This window comes from Acinonyx jubatus, chromosome C1 (assembly GCF_027475565.1).
Source record: "Acinonyx jubatus isolate Ajub_Pintada_27869175 chromosome C1, VMU_Ajub_asm_v1.0, whole genome shotgun sequence".
Lineage (NCBI taxonomy): Eukaryota > Metazoa > Chordata > Mammalia > Carnivora > Felidae > Acinonyx > Acinonyx jubatus.
In genome coordinates, this window is record NC_069381.1 from 210,464,234 (window position 1) to 210,486,955 (window position 22,722).

General features: G+C 40.7%; 1 protein-coding gene across 6 annotated transcripts in view; it reads left to right on the forward strand.

Moving 5' to 3' along the window:
- DIS3L2 (DIS3 like 3'-5' exoribonuclease 2) overlaps positions 1–22,722 on the forward strand; it is a 348,816-nt gene that overhangs the window by 41,161 nt on the left and 284,933 nt on the right. For all 6 annotated transcript variants that reach the window (XM_027047786.2, XM_053215958.1, XM_027047801.2 and 3 more), the window contains 3 exons: positions 12,567–12,715; positions 13,259–13,416; positions 21,747–21,800. In XM_027047786.2, coding sequence (XP_026903587.1) covers positions 12,664–12,715; positions 13,259–13,416; positions 21,747–21,800 — 264 coding nt within the window. In that variant the 5' untranslated portion in view covers positions 12,567–12,663. The remainder of the gene's footprint in view (positions 1–12,566; positions 12,716–13,258; positions 13,417–21,746; positions 21,801–22,722) is intronic.

A 22,722-nucleotide genomic window follows, 5' to 3' on the forward strand; every position in this document is an offset into this window, starting at 1 on the left:
TGGATTAAAAAGACAATAAATACTTTGGTAGTAGAGATCTTGGTGATACCAGTCTGTCTTTTGATGCTGCTCTGATGTAAACTGTTGTCCTCCAGTCTAGAGGTTGTCCTCTGTGCCTGTGCACAGTTGCCATTCTGGGATCTCCTTTCTCTGTCATCTTGGAAATTACTTATGTACATGTACTTTATTTACTGTGTTTCCTTCTCATTGTGTCCTCTTTCTTGTTTTACTCTGTCATTTTGGTCAAGCATATATTTTAGTAGTTTCATAAGAAGGAACACGTGAAGTTTTTTTAGATCTGCACTTCTGAAAATGTCTTTATTCTACTACCATACTTGATTATTAGTTTGCATATAGAATTCCAGGTTAGAAACAGATTTTCTTAAATTGTTTTTCCTACTTTTTGGGTATAATTTACTTAAATATTTCTTATGCTTACCATTCGTTCCTGAAGATCCAGTTTTTGCTCTGCTGTCATTTCCTTTTATCTTGAAGAACTTCCTTTTCTGTTACTTGTAGTGATGTTCTGCTGGTAATGGATTTTGTTGGTTTTCCTTTATCTGAGAAATGTCTTTATCTTGCTTTCATTCCTGAAGTACATTTGTGCTGGATATAGAATTCTGGGTTGATCGTTTTTCCTTTCAACCTTTTAAAGATGTTGTTCCACTGTCCTCTGGATGCCTTGAAAGAAGGTAATAGGTAATGATAAGAAATCTAGTGCCACTGAAAATGTTTCCCTCTATGTAGTATATCGTGTTCCTCTGGCTGCTTTAGATTTTGACTTTATCTTTGGTTTTCAGCAGTTGATTATCTGGATCTAGTTTTCTTTGAATTTTTCCTCTTTGGGGTTCATTGAGCTTCTTGAGTTTATATATTTCTCTTTCATAAAATCTAGGATGTTTTTGGTCAATATTTATTTTATTTTACTTTATTTTTTGACTCATTTTGTATCTTCTGGGATTCCGTTTATGCATATGTTTGATTTTTTTGATAAAATAAGCCTTAAGTCCATAAGTCTCTGTTCATCTTTCTGTTCAATCTTTTTTTCTTTCTTTTTCAGGTTAGATAACTTGTACTGATAAAGTTTGAGCCATTGACTCTGCACTCTTATATCTCTATTTTGCTATTAAGCTCATACACTGAATTTTTAAATTTCAGATATTATAATTTTCCATTTAACATTTCCATTTTCTTAAATTATTATTATTATTATTATTATTTTTTAAAATTTTTAAACATTTATTCATCTTTGAGAGAGAGAGAGACAGAGCGTGAATGGGGGAGGAGCAGAGAGAGAGGGAGACCCAGAATCTGAAGCAGGCCCCAGGCTCTGAGCTGTCAGCACAGAGCCTGATGCAGGACTTGAACTCCCTGACTGTGAGATCATGACCTGAGCTGAAGTCAGACGCTTAACTGACTGAGCCACCCAGGTGCCCCTCATAAGTTATTTTTTAGTGTTTGTTTATTTTTGAGAGAGAGACAAAGTGCAAGTGGGGGAGGGGCAGAGAGAGAGGGAGACACAGAATCTGAAGCAGGTTCCAGGCTCTGAGCTGTCAGCACAGAGCCCGATGCAGGGCTCGAACCCAAGAACTATGAGATCATGACCTGAGCCGAAGTCGGATGCTTAACCATCTGAGCCACCCAGGCGCCCCTAGAATTTCCATTTTGAAAGGAAATTTTTATTTCTCCATTGTGATTTCCTATCTTTTTAGTCATGCTAATGTCTTTTCCTTTCTGTCTGTGAGCAGTTATCATAGCTGGTTTAAAGTCGCTGTCTGTTCATTTTAACCTCTGAGTCATTTTAAGGGTGGTATCTGTTAATTGCTTTCACTTTAGAATGGTCAATTATTTTGAGTCCTTTGTATGTCAAGTAATTTTGGGTTGAGCCTTGGATATAGTTACTAGTATTTTGTGAAGACTCTGAATTCTGTTAAATTCCACTGAAGAATGTTGATTTTTTAAAATTTCTTACTTTCAACAAGTGTTTTTTTTTTTTTTTTAATGTTTATTTTTGAGACAGAGAGCGAGCAAACACATGCATGAGCGGGGGAGATGGGGGGGGAGCAGAGGACCCAAAGTGGGCTATGTGCTGACAGCAGCAAGCCTGATGTATGGCTTGAACTCACCAACCGTGAGATCATGACCTAAGCTGAAGTTGGACACTCAACCGACTGAGCCACTGAGGTCTTCATGATTTTTAGAAATTTCATTGGCAATTAGCTTCAGACCCCATTAGGCTCAGACTATATGTCTTGTCTCCTGTAAGTTCACATTTTAGTTTAATTTTTAAAGCCTTTATGATGTTGCATTGGGTCCGTCCTACGCATCTACAGTGTGAAGGGGTCAACCTGAGACTTGTACAATGTTTATAAGAATTAGGGGAATCCCTCTTCAGCTCTTTCCTATTCTAGATTGCTCTGGCAGCTAGCTGTGGTTGCTCAGGCTCTTTTCCCTTTCTTCTGGCCAGGCAGTCTGTAGGATTTCTCTTAAAGTTTTAGCTGCCTGTATTACCCACTTCTCTGTGTCCATGGCCTGCTCTTAGGGCAAAGCTATGGCCCCTCCATCCCCCCCAAAAACCCCAAACCAGAAAACCAAAAACCAAGCACATGAAACTCACCTTGGTGTCCATCATGTCTCCAGATTTGTTTCTCCTAATAATCTATTTATTTTGTTTACTCTTCAGAATCAGAATCTTCAAGTAGTTCTTTTGTTTGTTCATTCTTTCTCCCTTTATTTCTTTTCTTTTTTTCTTTCCCCTTTTCTTTTTTCTTTTCTTTTCTTTTCTTTTCTTTTCTTTTCTTTTCTTTTCTCCTTCCTTCTTCCTTCCTTCTTTCCTTCTTTCCTTCCTTCCTCCCTCCCTCCCTCCCTCCCTCCCTCCCTCCCTCCCTCCCTCCCTCCCTCCTTTCCTTCCTTTCTCTCCAGAGTTTATAGTTGTTAACTCAGTTTGTTTTTAAGTCATTTTTTAGGCTTAGATGCCAAGCTGGGGCTTTCCCAACTTAACCATTTTCATCAGAAAAATGATATTGTAAAAACCTTTAGTAAGAAATGAGACCTGAAAGATGGGTGTGTTAGTCAGAGTTCTCTAGAGAAACAGCACAAATACGATTTAGATATAGGAAGATACTTATTATAGGGATTGGCTCATGCAATCATGGAAGCCGAGAAGTCACACAGTCTGCTGTTTGCAAGCTGAAGACCTTGGAAAGGTGGTAATGTAATTCAGTCTAAGTCTGAAGGTCTAAGAACCAGGAGAGCTAAAGATGTAGCTTTCAGTCCAGTCTGAAGGTCTGAGAACTGAAAGTACTGAGAACAAAAGATCAGTGTCACAGCTCCAGTGATCAGACTAGAGGGGCCAAATTCTTCTTTCCTTGGCCTTTTTGTTCTCTTCAGGCCCTCAACAGATTGGATGATACCTACCCACATTGGGGAGGGTGAACTGCTTTCCTGAATCTACCCGTTCAAATGCTAATTTCATTCAGAAGCCCTCACAGACACACCCTGAAATAATGTCTATTATTATTATTTAATGTTTATTTTTGAGAGAGAAAGAGACTGAATGTGACTGGGGGAGGGGCAAAGAAAGACGGGGACACAGACTCTGAAACAGGCTCCAGGCTCTGAGCTGTTAGCACGGAGCCTGACGCAGGGCTTGACCTCACGAACTGCAAGATCATGACCTGAGCCAAAGTCGGATGCTTAACTGGGCCACCCAGGTGCCACAGCACACCCTGAAATAACGTTTAGCCAAATATCTGGAAACTCTGTGATGCAGCCATGTTGACACATAAAATTAATCATTACAATAGGTTAGATTTCAGAGTTGCAGTGAGGAACCCTGAAGTGTTTTGAAAAAGCACTTCATAAAATACCTCCTATGTGAAATACGGATCAAAGAAAAGAAATTAGTGGTTGAGAGACCTGTTAAGAAACTGTTGTGATCTTAGGGCTACCCTGTTGGGACAATCTGATTTCAGACAGTGCTAATCAAGTTGGAAGGGAGAGAATCTATTTAGGACACATTTTGAAGGCAGGAGCAATGGAATTTGGTAATAGAGTATTAGTAATGGAGTGAAAGAGATTAGATGACTACTGTTTGTTGCCCAAGGATGATGATGATGTCATGAATCTGGATGCAGTAAGTATGCAGGCAGAAAATCTAGTTTGAGGAGAATAATAACTTGAATTAGAAACATGTTGCATTCGAAGTGCTTGCCAATATTAATGAGCAGGAAGTTGGAAAGTTGAAGAGCTTTGGAGAGCAGAGTTGGAGATGTAGATTTAAAATTCTTTAACAGAGAAGTGAGATGAGGCTTAAGAATAGAATCTTGCAAATGGCAGAAACTTAAGGGGTAAGTGAAAGAAGAAGAATCAGCAAGAACATTTGAGAATTGCAGAGAGAAAGGAGCTAGGAGACTGTGGTGTCCAGAAGGGTCAAGGGAGAAGAGTTTGTAGTCCAAGGGCATGGTCAGTCGCATCCTATTCTAGAGGGGCTAGGAAAAATTAACTGGGAGTATGCTATTGTTTTAGTAACAAAGCTTTTCCTTCTAAGGAATACTGAAAGCCTTATTTCATTGTAGAGATGAGGACAAAATCATATTCCCAGGAGGTTTAAAGAGTATGTCATGGGGAAATAGAGTTATGAGATTAGACCACATTTTTATATTTTGGCAGATGGGAGTGAGAGAAATGGAATGGTAGCTGGTTGCTTGAATTGAATAGGAGGAGAACAGGAGTAGGCCCTTAGCTAGGTTCAATGCTGTTGTGGAGGCAGCTATGGAGAGGATAATGATGTGGTAAAGTTCTTGAGTAGATAAAAATAAGGGTGAAGAACACAAATTGAGGAGATTAGGTTGTAAACATGTAGGGACCTTTCTAATTTTCATACAGGAAAGGAGGAGAGGATAGATGAAATTAGGGAGAATTTTCATCAGAGAGAAGAGTGAGTCATATAGGAGGGAGTTGGGAATTTTAGGCATTGACTGAAAATGGGAGAGTTAAGAGTGGGTTGACATTTCCACTTGCAATTATGGCATAGAAAATAGTTGGAAACCAGTCTTCTGACAACAGTTAGAAAAGTTGGCTTATGTCCATCACCAAAAAAAAAAAAAAAAATCTGTTGAAGGTATTTGAGAGGTAATAAGAGAGTGAGGGGCACCTGGATGGCTCAGTCAGTTAAGTGTCCGACTTCAGCTCAGGTCATGATCTCATGGTTCATGAGTTTGAGCCCCATGTTGGCTCTGTGCCAGCAGTTCAGAGCCTGGGGCCTGCTTCAGATTCTGTGACTCCCTCTCTCTCTGTTCCTTCCCTGTTCACACACACACACTCTCTCTCAAAAATAAATAACATAAAAAAAGACATTCTTTAAAAAGAAATAAGAGTGAATAAGAAGAAAAAGGCTTAGGGAGATGAAGCTACTATTTGGAGTTATCTCTTATGAATGCTTACTAGTTTCTAGGGGGACCAGCTGAAAGACTAAGAAGCTGAAAAACTGAGCAATACACTTGATATTCTTTTAGGACTAGAGGGATAGGGATTGGAATTTGGGCCCTGCTAATGTGGGGAGTGTGTGGCCCCGGTGAACCACTCTTATTTGGTATTGGGATCCTGGAGGGCTACAATCTATAGGTAAGGAACTGGATGTAGATAGACCTTCACAGAAACCATATCTCCACTTTGAAGATATTGAAACCCTGAGAGCAGATTGACGTAATCTATTGTATTTGTCTCAGGTGGTTCACAGAAGCAAATGAAAATTCGTTTGGAAGATGGTAACATTATGCAAGGCCTCAAATTATCACAATAGAAATTTTGCAAATATAATGTTTAGTCCATAATAAAAAGCACAGATGATCAAGCAACAGGAACAAAATCAAATAGAAGCAACAGAAGACAGTATTAGATCCATCGGGGCCTCTGTTATTGGAGTTTTCAGGAGCAACTTTGATATAGTTACGCTTACCTTGTTCATAGAAAAGACATGATTTACCATTTTTAGCCGAGAACTGGAAACTTTTGAAAGAAAAAGGAAAATCTAGACTTGAAAGCATAATAATTGAAATTAAGAACTTAATGGGTGAGTTTGAGAGACTCGTTAGAGTCTGATAGAGCTGATAGAAAATTAGTGAAGTAGAAGAATTATTGAAGAGATTGAAGGAGACCTAGAGATACTGAAAAGTCAGAAGTGTGTAATTGGAGTTCACACAAAGGGTTGAGAGAGAATGGGGCAGAAGGGATATGGGATAAGACTGGCTGAAGACTTTCCATAACTGATGAAAGCTATCAAAAAATAGTATTATTGATAAAACCAAGCAGGATTTTAAAAAAATCTGTATTTTAGTATATTGTAATAAACTGGTGGAAAACCAAAGATGAAGAGAAAAATTCCAAAAACTGCTGTAGCTGGGGATAAGGAATAGTACACTGTCAAAGAATAAAAAAATTAGACTTATGGCTGACTTATTAACAGAAACATTGAAGGCCGGAAGACGATGGAATGGTATCTTCAAATTACTGAGAGAATAACTGACTATCTAGAATTCTAAAACCTGTGAAAATTTCCTACAAGAATAAAGATAAAATTCAAATGTTTCAGACTTGACAGGTACTCTTTTAAATGCTCACAAGGGGTCCCTGGGTGACTCAGTCGGTTAAGCGTCCAACTTTGGCTCAGGTCATGATCTTGCGGTTCATGGGTTCAAGCCCTGTATTGGGCTCTGTGCTGACAGCTGAAAGCCTGGAGCCTGCTTCAGATTCTGTGTCTCCCTCTCTCCCTCTGTGTCCCCCCCCCCCCCCCCGCCATTCTCATTCTCTCTCTCTCTCTCTCAAAAATGAATAAACATTAAAAAAAATTTTTTTTAATGCTAAAAAGACACATGTGGCTCATGGCTACTGTACTAGACAGCACAGATATTGAAAATTTCCATAATTTCAGAAATGACAGCCCTGCTTTTTGTATTAAGAAAATCACAGGGATATTTTGAACAACACTCTGTCCCCTCACAAAGGGAAATTTTAGATGAAACTGATACATTTCTAGAAAGATGCAAATGACTAAGATTGAAGAAATTTAAAAATCCAAATTATTTTATATGTTAAGACAGTATTTTTTTTTCTTATGATATCTTTTTCTGCCTTTGGTATCGGAGGAAATACTATCCCCAAAGAATGAGCTGGGAAATATTTTCTCTGTTATCTAGAAGAGTTTGTAATAAAGGATTACTATTATTTTTACTTTCAGTGTTTGGTATAATTTGCCTGAGTTTTTTTTACTGGAGGATTTAAAATTACTAATTCAGTTTCTTGTTATGTCTATTTAAGTTTTCTGTTTTTTCTTAAGTCAGCTTTAGTAATTTGTGTCTTTCTAGGAATTTGTCCATTTCATCTCACTTATCTAGTGGGCCTAAGTTTATTTATCGTATTCTCTTATAATCCTTTTCTGTAAGATTGGTAGAGAGGTCCCCTCTTTCACTCCTGTTTTGTGGTCAACCTGTGGAGGTGGAATGGACCCCTTCCCAATTAGTGGGATGTTTATTGATTGCACCTTATATAACAGGAGAATTTGAGAGAAAACTTATTATTCACCTAGGCAGAGTAGGGTGCATACAGACATGTCTGGCATGGTTTGAGTGAGGCAGGAGTGGGTTAGTTCTTTATAATGGCTATAAAAGAGAAGTTCCTATGTGTAGACTGGGATTTGTGAAATTCGAATTTCTCCCTGGGGTCAAAGTTTGGGGGGCACATGGACTGTCTTATCAAGCTGTACAAATGTGTCAAAGGGGAAGGGGGAGGTAAGACTTAAAATAAATCAGTAGTCAAACATCAAAAAATGGAGCCAGGTTCTTTATCACAAGTCTTTTGTAAAAATAATTTTACTTCATATTTCTTTTCTTCCTTTCTTCATATTGGATCATCTTGATTGATCATTTTTGTTTTCAGGTTTATTGATTCTTTTTATACCAACTCAAATCTGCTATTGAACCCTTCTAGTGAATTTTTCATTTTAGTTCTTTCAATTTGGAATTTCCTTTTTTTAAAAAAACAATTTCTGTTTGTAGATATTTTCTATTTGATGAGTTATTGTCCTCATACTTTATAAGTGGTTTCTTCTAGTTCTTTGAACATATTTATAATCTAAGCTTTGAGGTTTCTGTTGCCTAAGTCTGAAATCTAGGCTCCTCTGGAGACATTTTATTCAAACTGCCTGTGTATGGGTCACACTTTTCCATTTTTGCCTGTTAAAATTTTTTGTTGAAACCTGGACATTTTTGATAATATAGCCTGCATTCTGATTCCTTTCCCCCCAGAGCTGTTTGTTCTCTTTGTTTAATGACTTACCTGAACTCATTCTTTGGAGTCTGTGTCTCCCACAGTATGTGGCTGCTGATGTCTCTGCTGGTTCTAACTTTCTTGTTTTTAAGTCTAACTTTCTTGTAGTTGCCCTTGGGTCAGGATATCTTAGTGGTCAGCCTATGATTGATCAGAGGTTGTGTTTAAATTCTTTGAAACAATGAGGCCCCATCCTTTGTCAGTGGTTCTCAAGAGGCTTGTGGGAATGCTTTCAAAGTTCAGGCAGTTTATAAGTCAGCCCGGGCTTTTGCTTTCTGCATTTGCAAGGGTCACATTCATCTAGGGATGAGTTGCCTTTTAATTTCTTTCCTGCGTGGTTAAAGTCCTGTGCACATAGCAGGAAAATGTAGATTTTTTTTTTTTTTTGTCGAGGCCTATTTTGATGGTCTCGTTTCTAATTCTCACTGTTAAATTTCTGGTTGATTTCCTGATCTATTGCTTGCCCTAACTAGTATTGCAAATTCAGGCTAGTTGTGATATTGGCCTCCCTGATTTTTTTTTGTGCCTGGAATCATTATTGTTTTTGAAAATGCCCCTGGGCATGGAATTCTTTTTGCTGTGCTCCAGTGAAGTTTAGCTCCCTCTGGCTAAGAGCGGCTGCCTGTCTCCACAGCTCGCTCTCCCTGGTGGGACTTCATACCAAGGGATTGGGAGTCGGTGTGGGATGGTGGGAACTCCAGGATAACCACCACACACTTCTCTTGTTCTTATCGAGATTCAGTAGATTTTCTTGAATAAACACTTCTCAAGTTTTTGTATGTCTTTGGTCAATATCCAGGTCTTAAATAGTTGGTTTTGATAGTTTTATCTGGTTTTATTGTGTTTTTTTTTTTTTTTTTTTTTTTTTGTTCTGGGGGTAATATTTGTCACATTCCTTATTCAGCCTTTCTGGGCATCATTTCCCCTGCCTTCTCTCTCTCTCTCCTTCTGTCTCTGTTTCTCTCATTTTACAACATTTAAGTTTTATTCAAACTGAATTTTATTTCAGAACATGTTATAAGGTAGCACTGTATGGGCAATTATTATTATTATTTTAAAGTCAGCTTTATGCCCAGTGCAGAGCCCAACACGGGGCTTGAACTCACCAACTTGAGATCAAGAGTCAGACACTTAATTGACTGAACCACTCAGGGGCCCCATCTTTTCCTATTCTTTGCTGACTTGTTTTTAGTGTAATTTCCCTTGAGTGACCCTCCTCTGTTTGGTGTTCTCACTGCTAATTCATGAAAATAAACTCATCCACTCATTCAAGGAGTGAATATAAGCACATATTCTGTCCCGGGTAATATGGGAGTCACTAGGGTTATAACAATGAACCCAACCAAACATTCCTTGTCCTTTTGAGCTAGAGAGACAAGTTAGGTATACATCACACCAACTGGGATATTTGCTGTGAAGGAAAGTTACAGATGTAGCTGACCTTGGGACATTTGAGTTTGAGATCTCTGTCTTTATTTCATCTGGCAGTAAGTCCCCTTAATTTTGAACTCTTGCCTGCATCAGGACTTGATACAAAGCACCCCATTTTTAATTCTGGCTTTTGTTTTTGTATTGTCTTTTTCCTGCTTGCAGCTTGCCCCCAACCTTTCACCTTACCCAAGGCTGCCATGAATTGTATTCTTAGTAATGGTTGCAAACCGAGATCATTAACTTGTTCTCCTTTGGAAGTTATTTTCCCCCTTGTTTTCGTAACATTTGACTCTGTTGGTTCTTTTCCTACATCTTTGTTACCTTTTTGGTTATATTTTCTACTTCTTAGTTATATTTTCTACTTCTTATTCTTTGCATTTCCTAAAAGTTGCCCTAACCCAGATTTTGTCCTGGGTCCCTTCTGTATCAGTTTACCCTTTCTTGGCAATCTTGTCCATTCTAGAAAACTCTGGGTTACCATTTTTATGCAAATGGCATTACCATTTTTATGGCTAATTTATCTAAATTATGCTCTAGTTTCCAAGTATTTGGGGTAGGGGTATATACATAGAGGTACATATTTCCATGTATATAGGTATACATAGAGGTATGTATTCATGTAGTGATATATAATACCCTAAGTAGAATTCATTATCTTCTCTAACTTAGTGACATTGTGATTTCCCAGTCTCCTTGCTTAAAATCTTGAACAGTTGCCACCACTTCTGTGCTCTTGAGACTTCAGATCTGCCGGGTTGCCAAGTGGTGCCAATTTGTTCTGTGTAATACCATGTCATGGGTTTCTTCTTTTCAGTGTGTGCTTGTTCAACCCTGGTTCAGGCCTTCCTTCCTTTCTCTGAGTCTGCTCTGGTTCTTTCCTAAGGTGTAGCTGCTGCTCTCTTTCTTAGCCTGAGACGACTCTGAATCTTGTACTGGGTTCATTTTTCCTGAAACACAGTTCTGATCTGTTGTTCTTCTCTTCTGCTCATCCATGCTTCGGAAATTCCCTACTGCCTTTGAAAAATGGGATGCTTTTCTAAACCTTCCAACTTGTTTTATTTTCCTTGCCACTGCCTCCCTTCATATAGGCTGGACTCTACCCAGATGGATTAATGTTGTAAGAACCTGCGTGTGTTTTCCTGTTTGTGTCTCTATTTTTGCTTCCTTTTGCCAGCAGTGTGCTTTTCTCACATTCTCAGTTCTTAAGACCTTAACATCTTTCCTGAAGCTCTCAGATTTCCTGACCTGGAGATACTTTCCTTCGGCCATCATATGTACATTTACCCATAGTTAAAAAAAATGTAGTGCTTATCACTTCCCAACTTGTATTATTTCACAGTGATTTTTATAAATCTAATTAGCTTTTGTATTCTTCATTGTGCCTGGTGCAGTACATTGTAGAAGTATTTGTTAAATTAACGAGTGGGTGAATGCATTCTGAATTAAACCGTCAGACAGTCTGGCCTCCTCTGTATGTCCTTCCCATTACCTTGTTGTTTATCTAAGACCATCTGCTTCTCTCCCTTTTGTAATTTTTTTTACTTTATCCTTGAATCTCTTCATGTATTGCTAAGTGGCTTATTACCCTTTGTAGCTTCTCTTTTCCTGAGTTAGTATTAATTTCACTTTAAAGACAAATTATGTCATTTCAGTGAAGGATGTGTGTGGGAAATTTACAGGAAATGGAAGCTAGTGTTGAGAATGACATCTTGATCCATTTTATGGGAAAGAAGCCTGCCCACCAGGATTTTGGAAATTTGCAAGTATAGGCTTAAATCCCTGGGCTGGTGGCCAGCTGAGAGTAGAAAGTAGAAGTTGTGATGATGTGTTCAATATCCAGGTGGAAGGCCAGGGGCCAGCTCCAGGGCCCTGGATTCCAGTCCACTGATCCAGGCAGCTGCCTTATATTCCTTAGAAGAAGCTGCCTGAGCTTTTGGTCAGATGATTGGTTTGAAGTGATGTCAGGTAAGAGTAGGGAAATAGATGTCTAACTACAGTATTGCCATTTTTGGAAAGCCAGTGAACCACCTGGGGTTCCTTGCATAGTTCTGGATATCTGGTTGTGGTAGTGAATTAGGTTTTTTTTTGCTGATGATTTCCAAGGAATATTTACTTGGTTTCATAGATGAACATCATTTGTCCAATGTTTAATGCTTAGTAAATGCTGCATCTTTTGAGCCTAGTTTAGTACGTATTTCGTTATAGCCTTTAGACTCTAGATCTTTATACCTGTTTCTTCAAAATTATATTCCCTCCTGCTCTTGTCCATTTCAGAAGCTGAATGGAACTGCAGAAAGAACTCTTTTTTTTTTTTTATTTTTAAAATGTTTATTTTTGAGAGAGAGAGAGAGAGGGAGTGAGTGCACTCACACATGCAAGTTGGGGAGGGGCAGAGAGAGAGAGAGAGAGAGGAAGACAAAGAATTCCAACGAAGCAGGCTCCGGGCTCTGAGCTGTCAGCACAGAGCCGGACGCGGGGCTGGAACCCATGGACCACGAGATCTGACCTGAACCAAAGTTGGATGCTTAACTGACTGAGCCACCCAGGCGCCCCAGAACTGCAGAACTCTTTAATTTCTGCCTCATTGCACTGTTTGTGGAGGTTTTCAGTTGAAGTGGCCCTAACAAGCAGTTACCTTGAAAAGAGACTCAGGACAGATGGTGTGTTCGTCTGACTGCCTAGGAGAAAGTGACACCTGGACCCAGGAGGGGCCCCACATTGTTTTTAATCATCCACGTACTAAATTTCCGAGAGCACAGAGAAGGCCCAGGTTAACTGCTCTTCTGTCACCCATCTCTCTTTGGTTTCAGCTAGTGACACCTGAGCCACTCAAGGCAGGAAGAACTCTGAGCTGAGCAGTGGAGGCCTCTCTGGATCTGGAGAGAAGAGGTCACCTTGGAACCAGTAATGAGCCATCCTGACTGCAGGCTGAACCTCCGGCCCCTGGGGACCCCCAGAGGTAGCAAAAGGAAAATGGAGTCTACTCTAGCAACTGGAGACCTGAAATAAAATAAAAGTGGAACGGAATGCAGGGCGGGTCTTACGGGGCGGGTCTTAGGACTAAGGGAGGCTCTAATTCTTTTGGTGACTTGTTAAATACTCTTCTGTGTTATTTATTCTTGAATTAAGTGTGGTGTCTTGTTGTCTTAATTTATTGTTATATTGAGCACAGCTGTTTAGTTTCCTCCAGAAAAGTGACAGTCTTTTAGTAATTCCTATTTTAAAAAAAAGTTTGTGTCTATAAACAGGAAAGCATATTGAACCCATTATTCAGATTACGTTCTGTGCATGTTGTAGTGCTGACTTATAACTCAAGTCTCATCTGTGTACATTTTATTCGTGTTTCCTAATCCATTCTTTCCTTTTTGTTACTATTTAAAATAATTATCAGAGCATTTCATTCTTTTATTGGTCTTTCTAAATAAAAAGGTAAAATGTCTCCAGTTACAAAAATAGAGATGTTTGGTTGAGGAAAGAGTTGATTGCTGCCTCATGTTTCTAGGTGTGTCCTCTGTGGTTGGCCCACATGGTGTTGGTGCTTCGCCAGGTGACAAAAAGGCAAAGAGCAAGTCCGTACGAGGGAAGAAAAAGAGCATATTTGAAACCTACATGTCCAAGGAGGATGTTTCAGAAGGCTTGAAGAGAGGAACACTTATTCAGGTGCTTACAACATACTAGATGGCTATTCCTTGACTATGTGGAATCAGAAGTAACCTATTACTCATTAAACTGTTTATTCTGCATTGTGTACGTGACGGAAATGATGAGCTCGTGGGCACAGGACTCACCTTCTTACCCCTATGGTGCAGTTAGAGGTGGTAAGCTCCACAAGACACACAGACAGAGTGCTCCGAGATTTGAGAGGAAGGGGCCGTTACTTCCACTTAGGTCTGTCTAGGAATGTTTTATTGGAAGGGATATATTTGGGCCAGGCCGTCAATTGATGCAGTTTGAATAAATGAAGCTAAGAGAAAGTGCTTTACAGATGGAGAGATCAGTGTAAGCTACCCAGACAGAAGTGGGAAATAGAGTTTGGCTCTAAGAAACGTTGATAGTTCAGTTTGCCTGGAGCACGTGGATACTAAATGTTGAAGAATAGGGTTGAAAAGGATATAGTAAATAGCAGCAGGCAATATTTGTTGAGTGCTTTATAGTTTACAAAATGTTTTTACAAACTAATGCATTGGTTTGGCTCAGCAAATGTTTGTTGAGCCCACATTGTGAGCCGGGAACAGTTCATGGTTAGGAGTGTGCCGCCCGGGTGCGCTCGAGGTGAAGGCAGATGAGACTGTCTTTCTGTTCTTTGAGCGCCTGGCCCAGGGTGGGCAGGCAGTCATGTGAACAGATGATTTGGGGAGAAATGGTAAGCTCTCAAATAAAAGTGTTACCAAGGTGTATGGAAGGATGTTAGGGGGAAACTGGAAGACTGTAGGAGGTGACGTCTCGATGGATATTGAAGGATGGCTAGTTCGGGCCTATTGCACGAGTGATCCGTGTGCGGTAACAAGGTGTGGAGAGGCAGTGGCACTAATGGGGACATGAACTTGTGAAACAGTATAGAGTAAAGCAGCTTAGGTCTCCTCAGGCATGAAATATGAGGCAGGAAATAGGTAATGAGGTGGAGAGGGAGGCAGGACCACATATTCTTTGAATGAACTCTATTTTATAAATTTTGGATTGGTATAGAGGTATTGCGGTGTGTGACCCAGCTCACTTGAAAATGTCGATTGTGTTCCATTTTCTCTCATCCTGAGAGCCCACTTTCTATATTTGTGGCTTTGGCTGCAGACCCAGCCAATGAACACACACTGTCATCTTCTTTTCCTTTTTAATCACCTTTTTGTATTTATCTGTTTTCAAGTGCACATATGATTAATACAGACTCTTTTTCTTCATTGTAACCTTTGACCCTGTTATCTACCCCCCCACCTCAGCCCCTGGTTTCTACGCCCTGCTCACGCCTTATACTCCAGCCTCTGGCAACCACTAATCTGTATCCCTGAGCTTGTTTTTTGTTTGTTTGTTTGTTGGTTTGTTTTTTTAAAGATTCCACATATCAGAGACCATACTGTATTTGTCTTTCTCTGTCTGACCTGTTTCACTTAGCATAATGGCTTTGAGGTCCATTCATGTGGTCACAAATGGCAAGATATCATCCTTTTTTTTAATTGCTGAGGAATATTCATTGTATATGTGTGTGCATGTATATACACCACAATTTCTTTATCCATTCATCCATCAGTGGACACTTAGGTTGTTTTCATAGCTTGTCTGTTATAAATAATGCTGTAGTGAATACGGGGTGCACTTATCTTTTTGAGTATTTTTGTTGACTCTTGAATGGAAAACTTTTTAACAAACAAATTGATCTCTACGATTTTAGAGGTACTATTGGCTTTTTTTTTTTTTTTTAAACTTTCTCTGGATTTCTTTGACAAGGCCTCTCAGAGTTGAAGCTGCATTTGGACATTTGTCCATTCGTTAATCCATTCATTTGCTGTTTATCATTGAGTCCACATACCGACGTCTGTGTTATCTAAAGTTTCTTGGCCTTCATCTTGTTTCATGTACGAAGACCCTTTGTGCCTTTCTCATTTTCATCTCCTGCCACTCTCCTCCAGGTACATGTTGCTCTATTCACCCTGCTCTTTAAGACTTTTTCTGTAAAAACTCTGCTTTTTGTTTTTTCTGCGACTCGGTACACACTGTTCCTAGTGCTTGGAATGCTTTCTCCCATTATCTTGATGTAATTGTACTTGACCTTTAAGTCCCTATCTAAATGTTACCCCCTTTGAGAAACCTTATTTTAATTCTCCAAGCAGAATTGGCCATGACTATTTCCTGAAACTGACTTTGTTGTTTACCCTTTATTCTAAAGTTATTGTCATTTCTTGGCATTTATGTTTCCTCAGATAGGCCATTCATTTCCTTATGGGTAGGGTTGTCTCTCATTCCCACATATTAGCCCGGTGCATGGCACTTGATTGATGCATAATGAGTTTATATTGAGTAAATATTTATTTACTGAGGATAAAGTAAATAAAGGATCAAGGTACTGTCTTCTGAAGAAGAGTGAGAGAAACTCAGTTGTTATAACTTGGAAGAAAAATTGCTTATAACTTTGGTTATAGAATTTTTAGAGATACGGTGAAGAAAATATTCTACGATGACACAGGTTTTGCTCCTTCCTATTAACTTTTGCTTTTGAAGCAACTCTTTGCTGATATTAAAACAAAACAAAAAGCTGATCAATATAACAACTCTCTTTCCCAGGAGTTTGTAAATGATTCCTCCTGGCTTGTGACATCATGAGACTCTGCAGCCAGAGCCTCCCTCCACAGATGAGAACAGTTGTTCTCTGCAGATGGGGAGAGGAATAGGTTCCAGATATGAGGTCACCGTGTGAAATATACAACACTGTAAATAAGATTTTCAGAGGCAGGGAAACAGAGTCCATCTGCTTTCTGATATGAAGTTAATGTGTACAGGCCTTGATGGTAAGATAAAAAGCTAGACAAGAAAAGCTATTTGAATGCTGCTGGAGAAAATTAAACTTATTAGATGTACTTGTAAGTATTTGTTAACTTTTGTGTCAAATTTGAGTATATTGTGACATCCCTTTTTTCTCCCTATCCTGAGAAGAAACTTTTATTGAGCGATATTAAGGAGATATTTTAAAATAGGAGTAGGATAATATTTTTATTTTGTTTTCAGTGCTTTGAACAATAATTTGACAATTCATTGGTGTTTTGCCCTATGTGGGGACGCGGAGTCCATGGTGACCAAAGGAATCTCTTCCTTGTACTTGAAGTGACCAGCAGTAACACATGATTATGTACATGTAGTTTTGAAAATTTGTTGTTATAAACAAGTTCTCACATCATACGTATGTACTTTCTCTCTCCATAGGTGTTGAACTAGGGGGATTATTATGGGAGATATTGGAAGAAACGAGAGGATGGGATAGACAGGCCTGGAGGGGACTTAGGTTTGGGGTGATGACCAGAGTGACACTGGGTTGGATGGTAGACCTGGCTGGTTTCCTGATCTCAGATGATGCTTTGGCCGAAGGTGGGCTCAGGTTGATCCCCCCAGAGCAGGCTGAGGCATGATGTCAGAGTTCCCCCTTAAATAGAATATTGGTGTAAAGTTGTTATTGGATCTTGGAAGAATTCCTAGTCCAGGAAGAGAGGACAGGATGGGTTAGTTTCTAAGACCATCATTTGTTACGAGTGAAATCGGCTGGAGAATGTTTGGGTATGAATGAAAAAGAATAGAGGTGACATTACAGTGGACTGACCAGCATTTAGAAGGCACAGATGATCTTCATAACATTACTTCCAGGGCTGGTGGGAGAGCTTCAACTCTGCAGACATTCAGTAATGAGCTCATGTTTCTTGACTGCCTGCTAAGTGCCAGGCATATGCCAATGAGCGAGATAGCTCATTCACTGGGGGAGACAGGCAAACACAGCTACGACATAAAGAGGAAATTACAGCCTGTGCTGAGTGCTACTAGGGAAGTAAGAAAGATGAGAAAGAAGAATTAGGGGGAGCCACTTTCTATGGGATGGTTAGGCTGCTCTGAGCAGGTGATTTCTGAGTTGAGATGTGTAGGGTGACAACGAGCCAGCTCTCAGGAGAACTAGGCGCAGAACATTATAGGCCGAGAGATCAGGTAGTGGGAAAATGGCAGGCAGGAAAAGCCTCGGTGTTTTTGAGGAATATGAAGAAAGCTGTTGGACATAGTGAGCGAAGGGAATTACGATATGGGAATAAGCTGAGAGGCAGCTGCCACAGGTAGGCTGTGTTGGAGAGTTGGATTTTATTAAAACTGAAGGGTTTCAGTAGGGAGAGGGCATGATTTACTTTATGCTTTAAAAACATCTCTCTGGCAGTTGTGAGATGAACAGTCTCGAGTGGGAGCTGGGCGACCCTGTAGAAGGCCAGCAGGGTGAAGCAGGTACAAAAACATGGGTGGTGGCCGTGAGGATGATGAGGAGTGGAGCCGGACCTGGCAGGATGCTGATGGCTTAAATGCGAAGCAGAAGCAAAAGGAGGAATGAAGCATAATTCCCAAGTTTTGACTTGAGCAATGAGATGGACAGTTTTGCCGTTCACTGCGGTGGGGAAGACTGGGGGTTGGAATGCGGTGCTGGAGTCTGGAGGGAAAGGAGCAGACGGCATAAGTGAGAGATGAGGCCCTGGTGATGAGTGTGGCAAACACAGAGGCACTCTGAGGCAGTTACAAGCGAGGACTCTGGAACCAGACGGCTTGGGCTTGGATGTCGTGTGCAGGTGGGCACCTCTCAGTACCTTGGTGTTCTCATTTGTAAGAGGGAGGACAGCAGTACCCAGCTCATAGACTTGATTGGAGGGTTAAATTAGTTGATAGATACAAAGTTCTTAAAACAGTATGTAACATGTAATAGACTTAATGTAAGTGTTATTTGAGATTTTTTTTGATGGCTATAGGAGAAACCTTTGTTACTCAACTCAGGGGGTTGCTGCCCACGGAGGGTTAGCTGGCTTTTTAAGAAAATGTGAAAATACATATTTCTGTGTGAAATTCCTTTGCTTTAAGTATTCTCAAACATCCTGTGAGCCAAATAAAACATGTTTGTGATGGCCAAGTTAGGCTAATTAGCCCAGTCATGTGGTATTTTTCTCCAGTAACATTCAGCTCCTTGGGTGCAGGCATGGAGAAGGCAGGTAATTGGGGTGAACTGAGAGCGAGGACTTGCCAGTCAAATAGAAGAGGGAGAGTGGACCCAGGGCTCAGGGTTTGCCAGGGCAGGAGGTAATGACAGGCCATGGCAACTAGGTGGCCAAGGCAGAGACTAAACGTAGTGTGGAGACAAAATATGGTCAAGTCCATGGGTTGGAAGTCTTAGTGAAGACAAGACATTGTTGAAGTGGGGTATTTACCTTAAGTGAGATGCAAGGATAGAAGATCGTGATCAGAAAGTATGATACTTGAGTTTTCATGTTTAGAGTTGGTGTCATTAGCACTGATGCCAAGAGACAGCCGTGAACACGGGAGAGTGGGTAGGGTGGGTGGAGGAACAGGTGGCTAGAGTGACTGGCTAGGGTTGTCTGGTCAACCCTATGGATGAGAAGTTCCATAAGTGTTTATAGGGATGGGGGTGCAGAGGAAGACAGTGAGCTACGAGTCAGAGCACTAGGGAATCAGAGATATGATCGGAAGGTTTGAAAATGATAGCACTGAGGAGGTATAGCGGGAGCTAATGATATGATCTTCAAAGGATCTTGGTTTTGATCAAGAATGGAGGAAAAAAATAATTTTAAAAGCTCAATGGGGAAGCAGGGGGCAGACATTCTTATTCTGGTCCCTGAGATACATGGGATAGGAGAGATAAAATAGACTCCCTTTGAGAGCACATCAAGGGGAGTGATCCTGTCAGGGACAGCTGGGTTTCAGTTAAGTCAGGAAGCACAGGAGCATTCAGAGAAAGATGGAGCATAGTAGGGGCCTCACTGATCAAGTTCAGGCCTAGGAGAGGGTTAAGGAGGAAGATGAGTGATGAGGGTTTGGGTAGATTCGGTGATGGTCATAAAAATATGAAAATGGAAGTCCTAGGGGCGCCTGGGTGGCTCAGTGGGTTGAGCGTCCAACTTTGGCTCAGGTCATGATCTCGCAGTTCGTGAGTTCGAGCCCTGCGTGGGGCTCCGTGCTGACAGCTCAGAGCCTGGAGCCTGTTTTGGATTCTGTGTCTCCCTCTCTCTCTGCCCCTCCCCCACTCACGCTCTGTCTGTCTCTCTCTCAAAAATAAATAAATATTAAAAAAAAATTTCTAGGGGTGCCTGGGTGGCTCAGTCGATTAAGTGTCCAACTTCGGCTTAGGTCATGATCTCACAGTCCATGAATTCGAGCCCCACGTTGGGCTCTGTGCCAACAGCTCGGAGCCTGGAGCCTGCTTCGGATTCTCCCTCTCTCTCTCTCTCTCTCACTCTCTCTCTCTCTGTGCCCCTCCCCCACTCGTGCTCTGTCTGTCTCTCTCTGTCAAAAATAAATAAACATTAAAAAAATTAAGAAATGGAAGTCCTAGACTTTTGCAGATGAATAAGACAAAGACAGATGTATTCTTTTGCTAGAAGAACATCAAGTGAGGGGGGAAAAAAACCCAAAACAAACCTTAGATCAGAAAGCAATGCTTGGAATCAGAAAATGAGTTTTTAAAAACTTTAACTTCAGTGAATTGACTTTATTTGGAGTGTCTTCCCCTCACTAGACACTACACTTTATGAGGCAGAGACTTTTATTACTCTCCATCGTGTCCCCATCACTTAGCATAGTGCCTGTCATGCTAGTCTTCAGGAAATTGTGTTGAGGGAGTGGATAAAAATTGAGGATAAATGTAATAAGCCTTTTATCTCCCTCCTCCAACAAGAGACAGCTATTCTAGAAGTGAAATTTCAGTGACATTCATGAAAAGGAACTGGCCTCAGAGAGCTCTGCTGGCCTTGTCTCCCACCCCCTGGGTGGCTTGGTCGGTTAAGCGTCCGACTTCGGCTCAGGTCATGATCTCACGGTCCGTGAGTTCGAGCCCCGCGTCGGGCTCTGTGCTGACAGCTCAGAGCCTGGAGCCTGTTTCAGATTCTGTGTGTCTCTCTCTCTCTCTGCCCTTCCCCTGTTCATACTCTGTCTCTCTCTGTCTCAAAAATAAAAAAACGTTAAAAAAAAATTAAAAAAAAAGAGTAGTTGCCCTCTTAAGCACTCTTGCTTATGTGGCGTTCTCTGCCTGTACTTCCCTTCTGATTTATCTGTGAATTTTTCTCCTCTGTCAACGAGCAGATCAGACACTGTCTCTGGAGACTTTCCTAGTGCCCCCAGCCGAGAGTAAGCTGTGTCCCTACTTACAGAGTTCTTCATATTTTACTTTAGAAACAAGGACTGAACTTGATCACCACTCTCTCTCCACAATGTGTGTCTCAGGATCTTGAACGTAGCCAGTATTCAATAAATCTTGAATTAAGTCCACTTAGGATGTTAACAACAATAGTATAAACTGTGACATGGGAGTTTGTAATTTAAACATTTAAACATGGTGCACCGGTGGAGGGAAGGACTATTTTCTACTTTATTTTATGCTCTCACCTATTTTGTTAATTAACATATCTTCGAGTCTTTCAACATTTTAGGGGGGAAATGTTATTTAAAACACTTTCTCAAGACACCTTTTGAGTCTGGCTCTTAGGAAAATAACCGCCTCTATCCATGTGTTCCAGTGGCCTTCAAATGCAGCTGGAACCTTGGGAGGGTTACAGCTTCCTGCAAGAGCCTAAAATACTGAACTGCTATTGAAGGCGGCCCCCACCTGCACCCCTGTGCGTAAATAGAAGCAGACCCTGATTTGGTGCTGGAATAACATGAAGTTGAAGGCAGACTGGGTGGCCTGGCTGTTGGAGTCAGGATTCCCATTTACATTAAGAGCTGGTTCTGGACCATTTTGAATTATTGACTCATTTGGCTCTGCAGAAGTGCCACAGTAAAAAAATATGCATCTGGTCTCTCAAGGTTGAGTATCCAGGTTGGAAGTCAACCTGTATCACTTCGAAAATTGTCACAGACATGAGCAAGCATGGCAAGGTCTCCATGAATAAAAAAGGCCATTATATAGCGAGGCGTAATCCCCACATAACCTTGTTCTCAAAGTAAAGGTTTAAATGTGAAGACCGGCGTCCGGGGGCACGTAAAATCCCAGTAGTTGCTGCTCTGCCGCTCCTCACCTCTGCCCGTTCACAGCAAGGTGCCAGTGTGAGCTTTCAGTCTTCGATGGAACCTTGTGTTCCAGACATCGATATAAATCATGTTTCACGCAGTTTACGAGTGGTTTGCATATGCCTGAGTCGTTTCCTAGATCGAGCTGTTTAATTAATTTAAAAACGTTTTATTGGAGAATAACATACATATGGAAAAATTCTAAGTGTATAACTAGATTTTCACAGATTTTATTTTTTATTTTAAAGGGTGTATTGAGAATTAATCCAAAGAAGTTTCATGAAGCCTTCATTCCTTCCCCGGTAAGTTCAATAACTTTATAATAAACTTAATGTCACAGTTAATTTTTTAGATGTGCTCTGAAACTGAAATCATATATTCTAACTAAAAAGCGGAGTAGTAAAACAAAATCGAGGATGGGCAAGGATTTGTTTCAAATTTAAATAAGCAAAATTTGTCTTTGGCTAACAACCCCTTCTGCCCATCTTAAACCCACACTGCGAGTAAAGGGGACAGTACTTGTTACTAGGGCTGCAGACAGCAGCTGAACCCACACAGACACCCACTAGTTTTTGCAGTTGAATGCCCTTGGTTTATAGCTTAAAAGGATTTATGGGTTTTTCTGCTGATTTAAGTTAATCTTTCCTAAACACGCTATCTACTTTTGATCTACTGTGTGAGCTAATTTGCAAATATGTCCAAAAATAACGTGTAATGCTTTTTTTCTTTTTGGTCAGAGTTTCTCACTTCACTTCTATGCAGGTGATAGGACTTGGTATAAGGCTCTTCACCGTTGGGTCTTTATACCCTCCTGATTCATTTTAACAGGCTCTCTCTCCTGTTAAGGGAAGTTTACTCTGACATATACTTAGCAGGAGGTCTCTGGATAAGGCTTGATTGTGCAAAGCTAAGAGAGCAACATTCTCAAATTCCTGACGTGACTTTTCCAGGCTGCCATAAATAAGATAGCCGTAGAATTATAGATTTTTTTTTTTAAGTTTATTTATTTTGAGAGGGAGAGAGAGAAAGAGTGCGTGTGTGTGTGCGCGTACAAGTATGAGCTGGGGAGTGGGGCAGCAGGAGAGAGGAGAAACCCAAGCAGGGTCTGTGCTGTTGGCACGGAGCCTGATGGGGGGCTCAATCCCACAAACCATGAGATCATGACCTGAGCCAGAATCGAGAGTTTGGACGCTCAACCGACTGAGCCACCCAGGTGCCCCATTT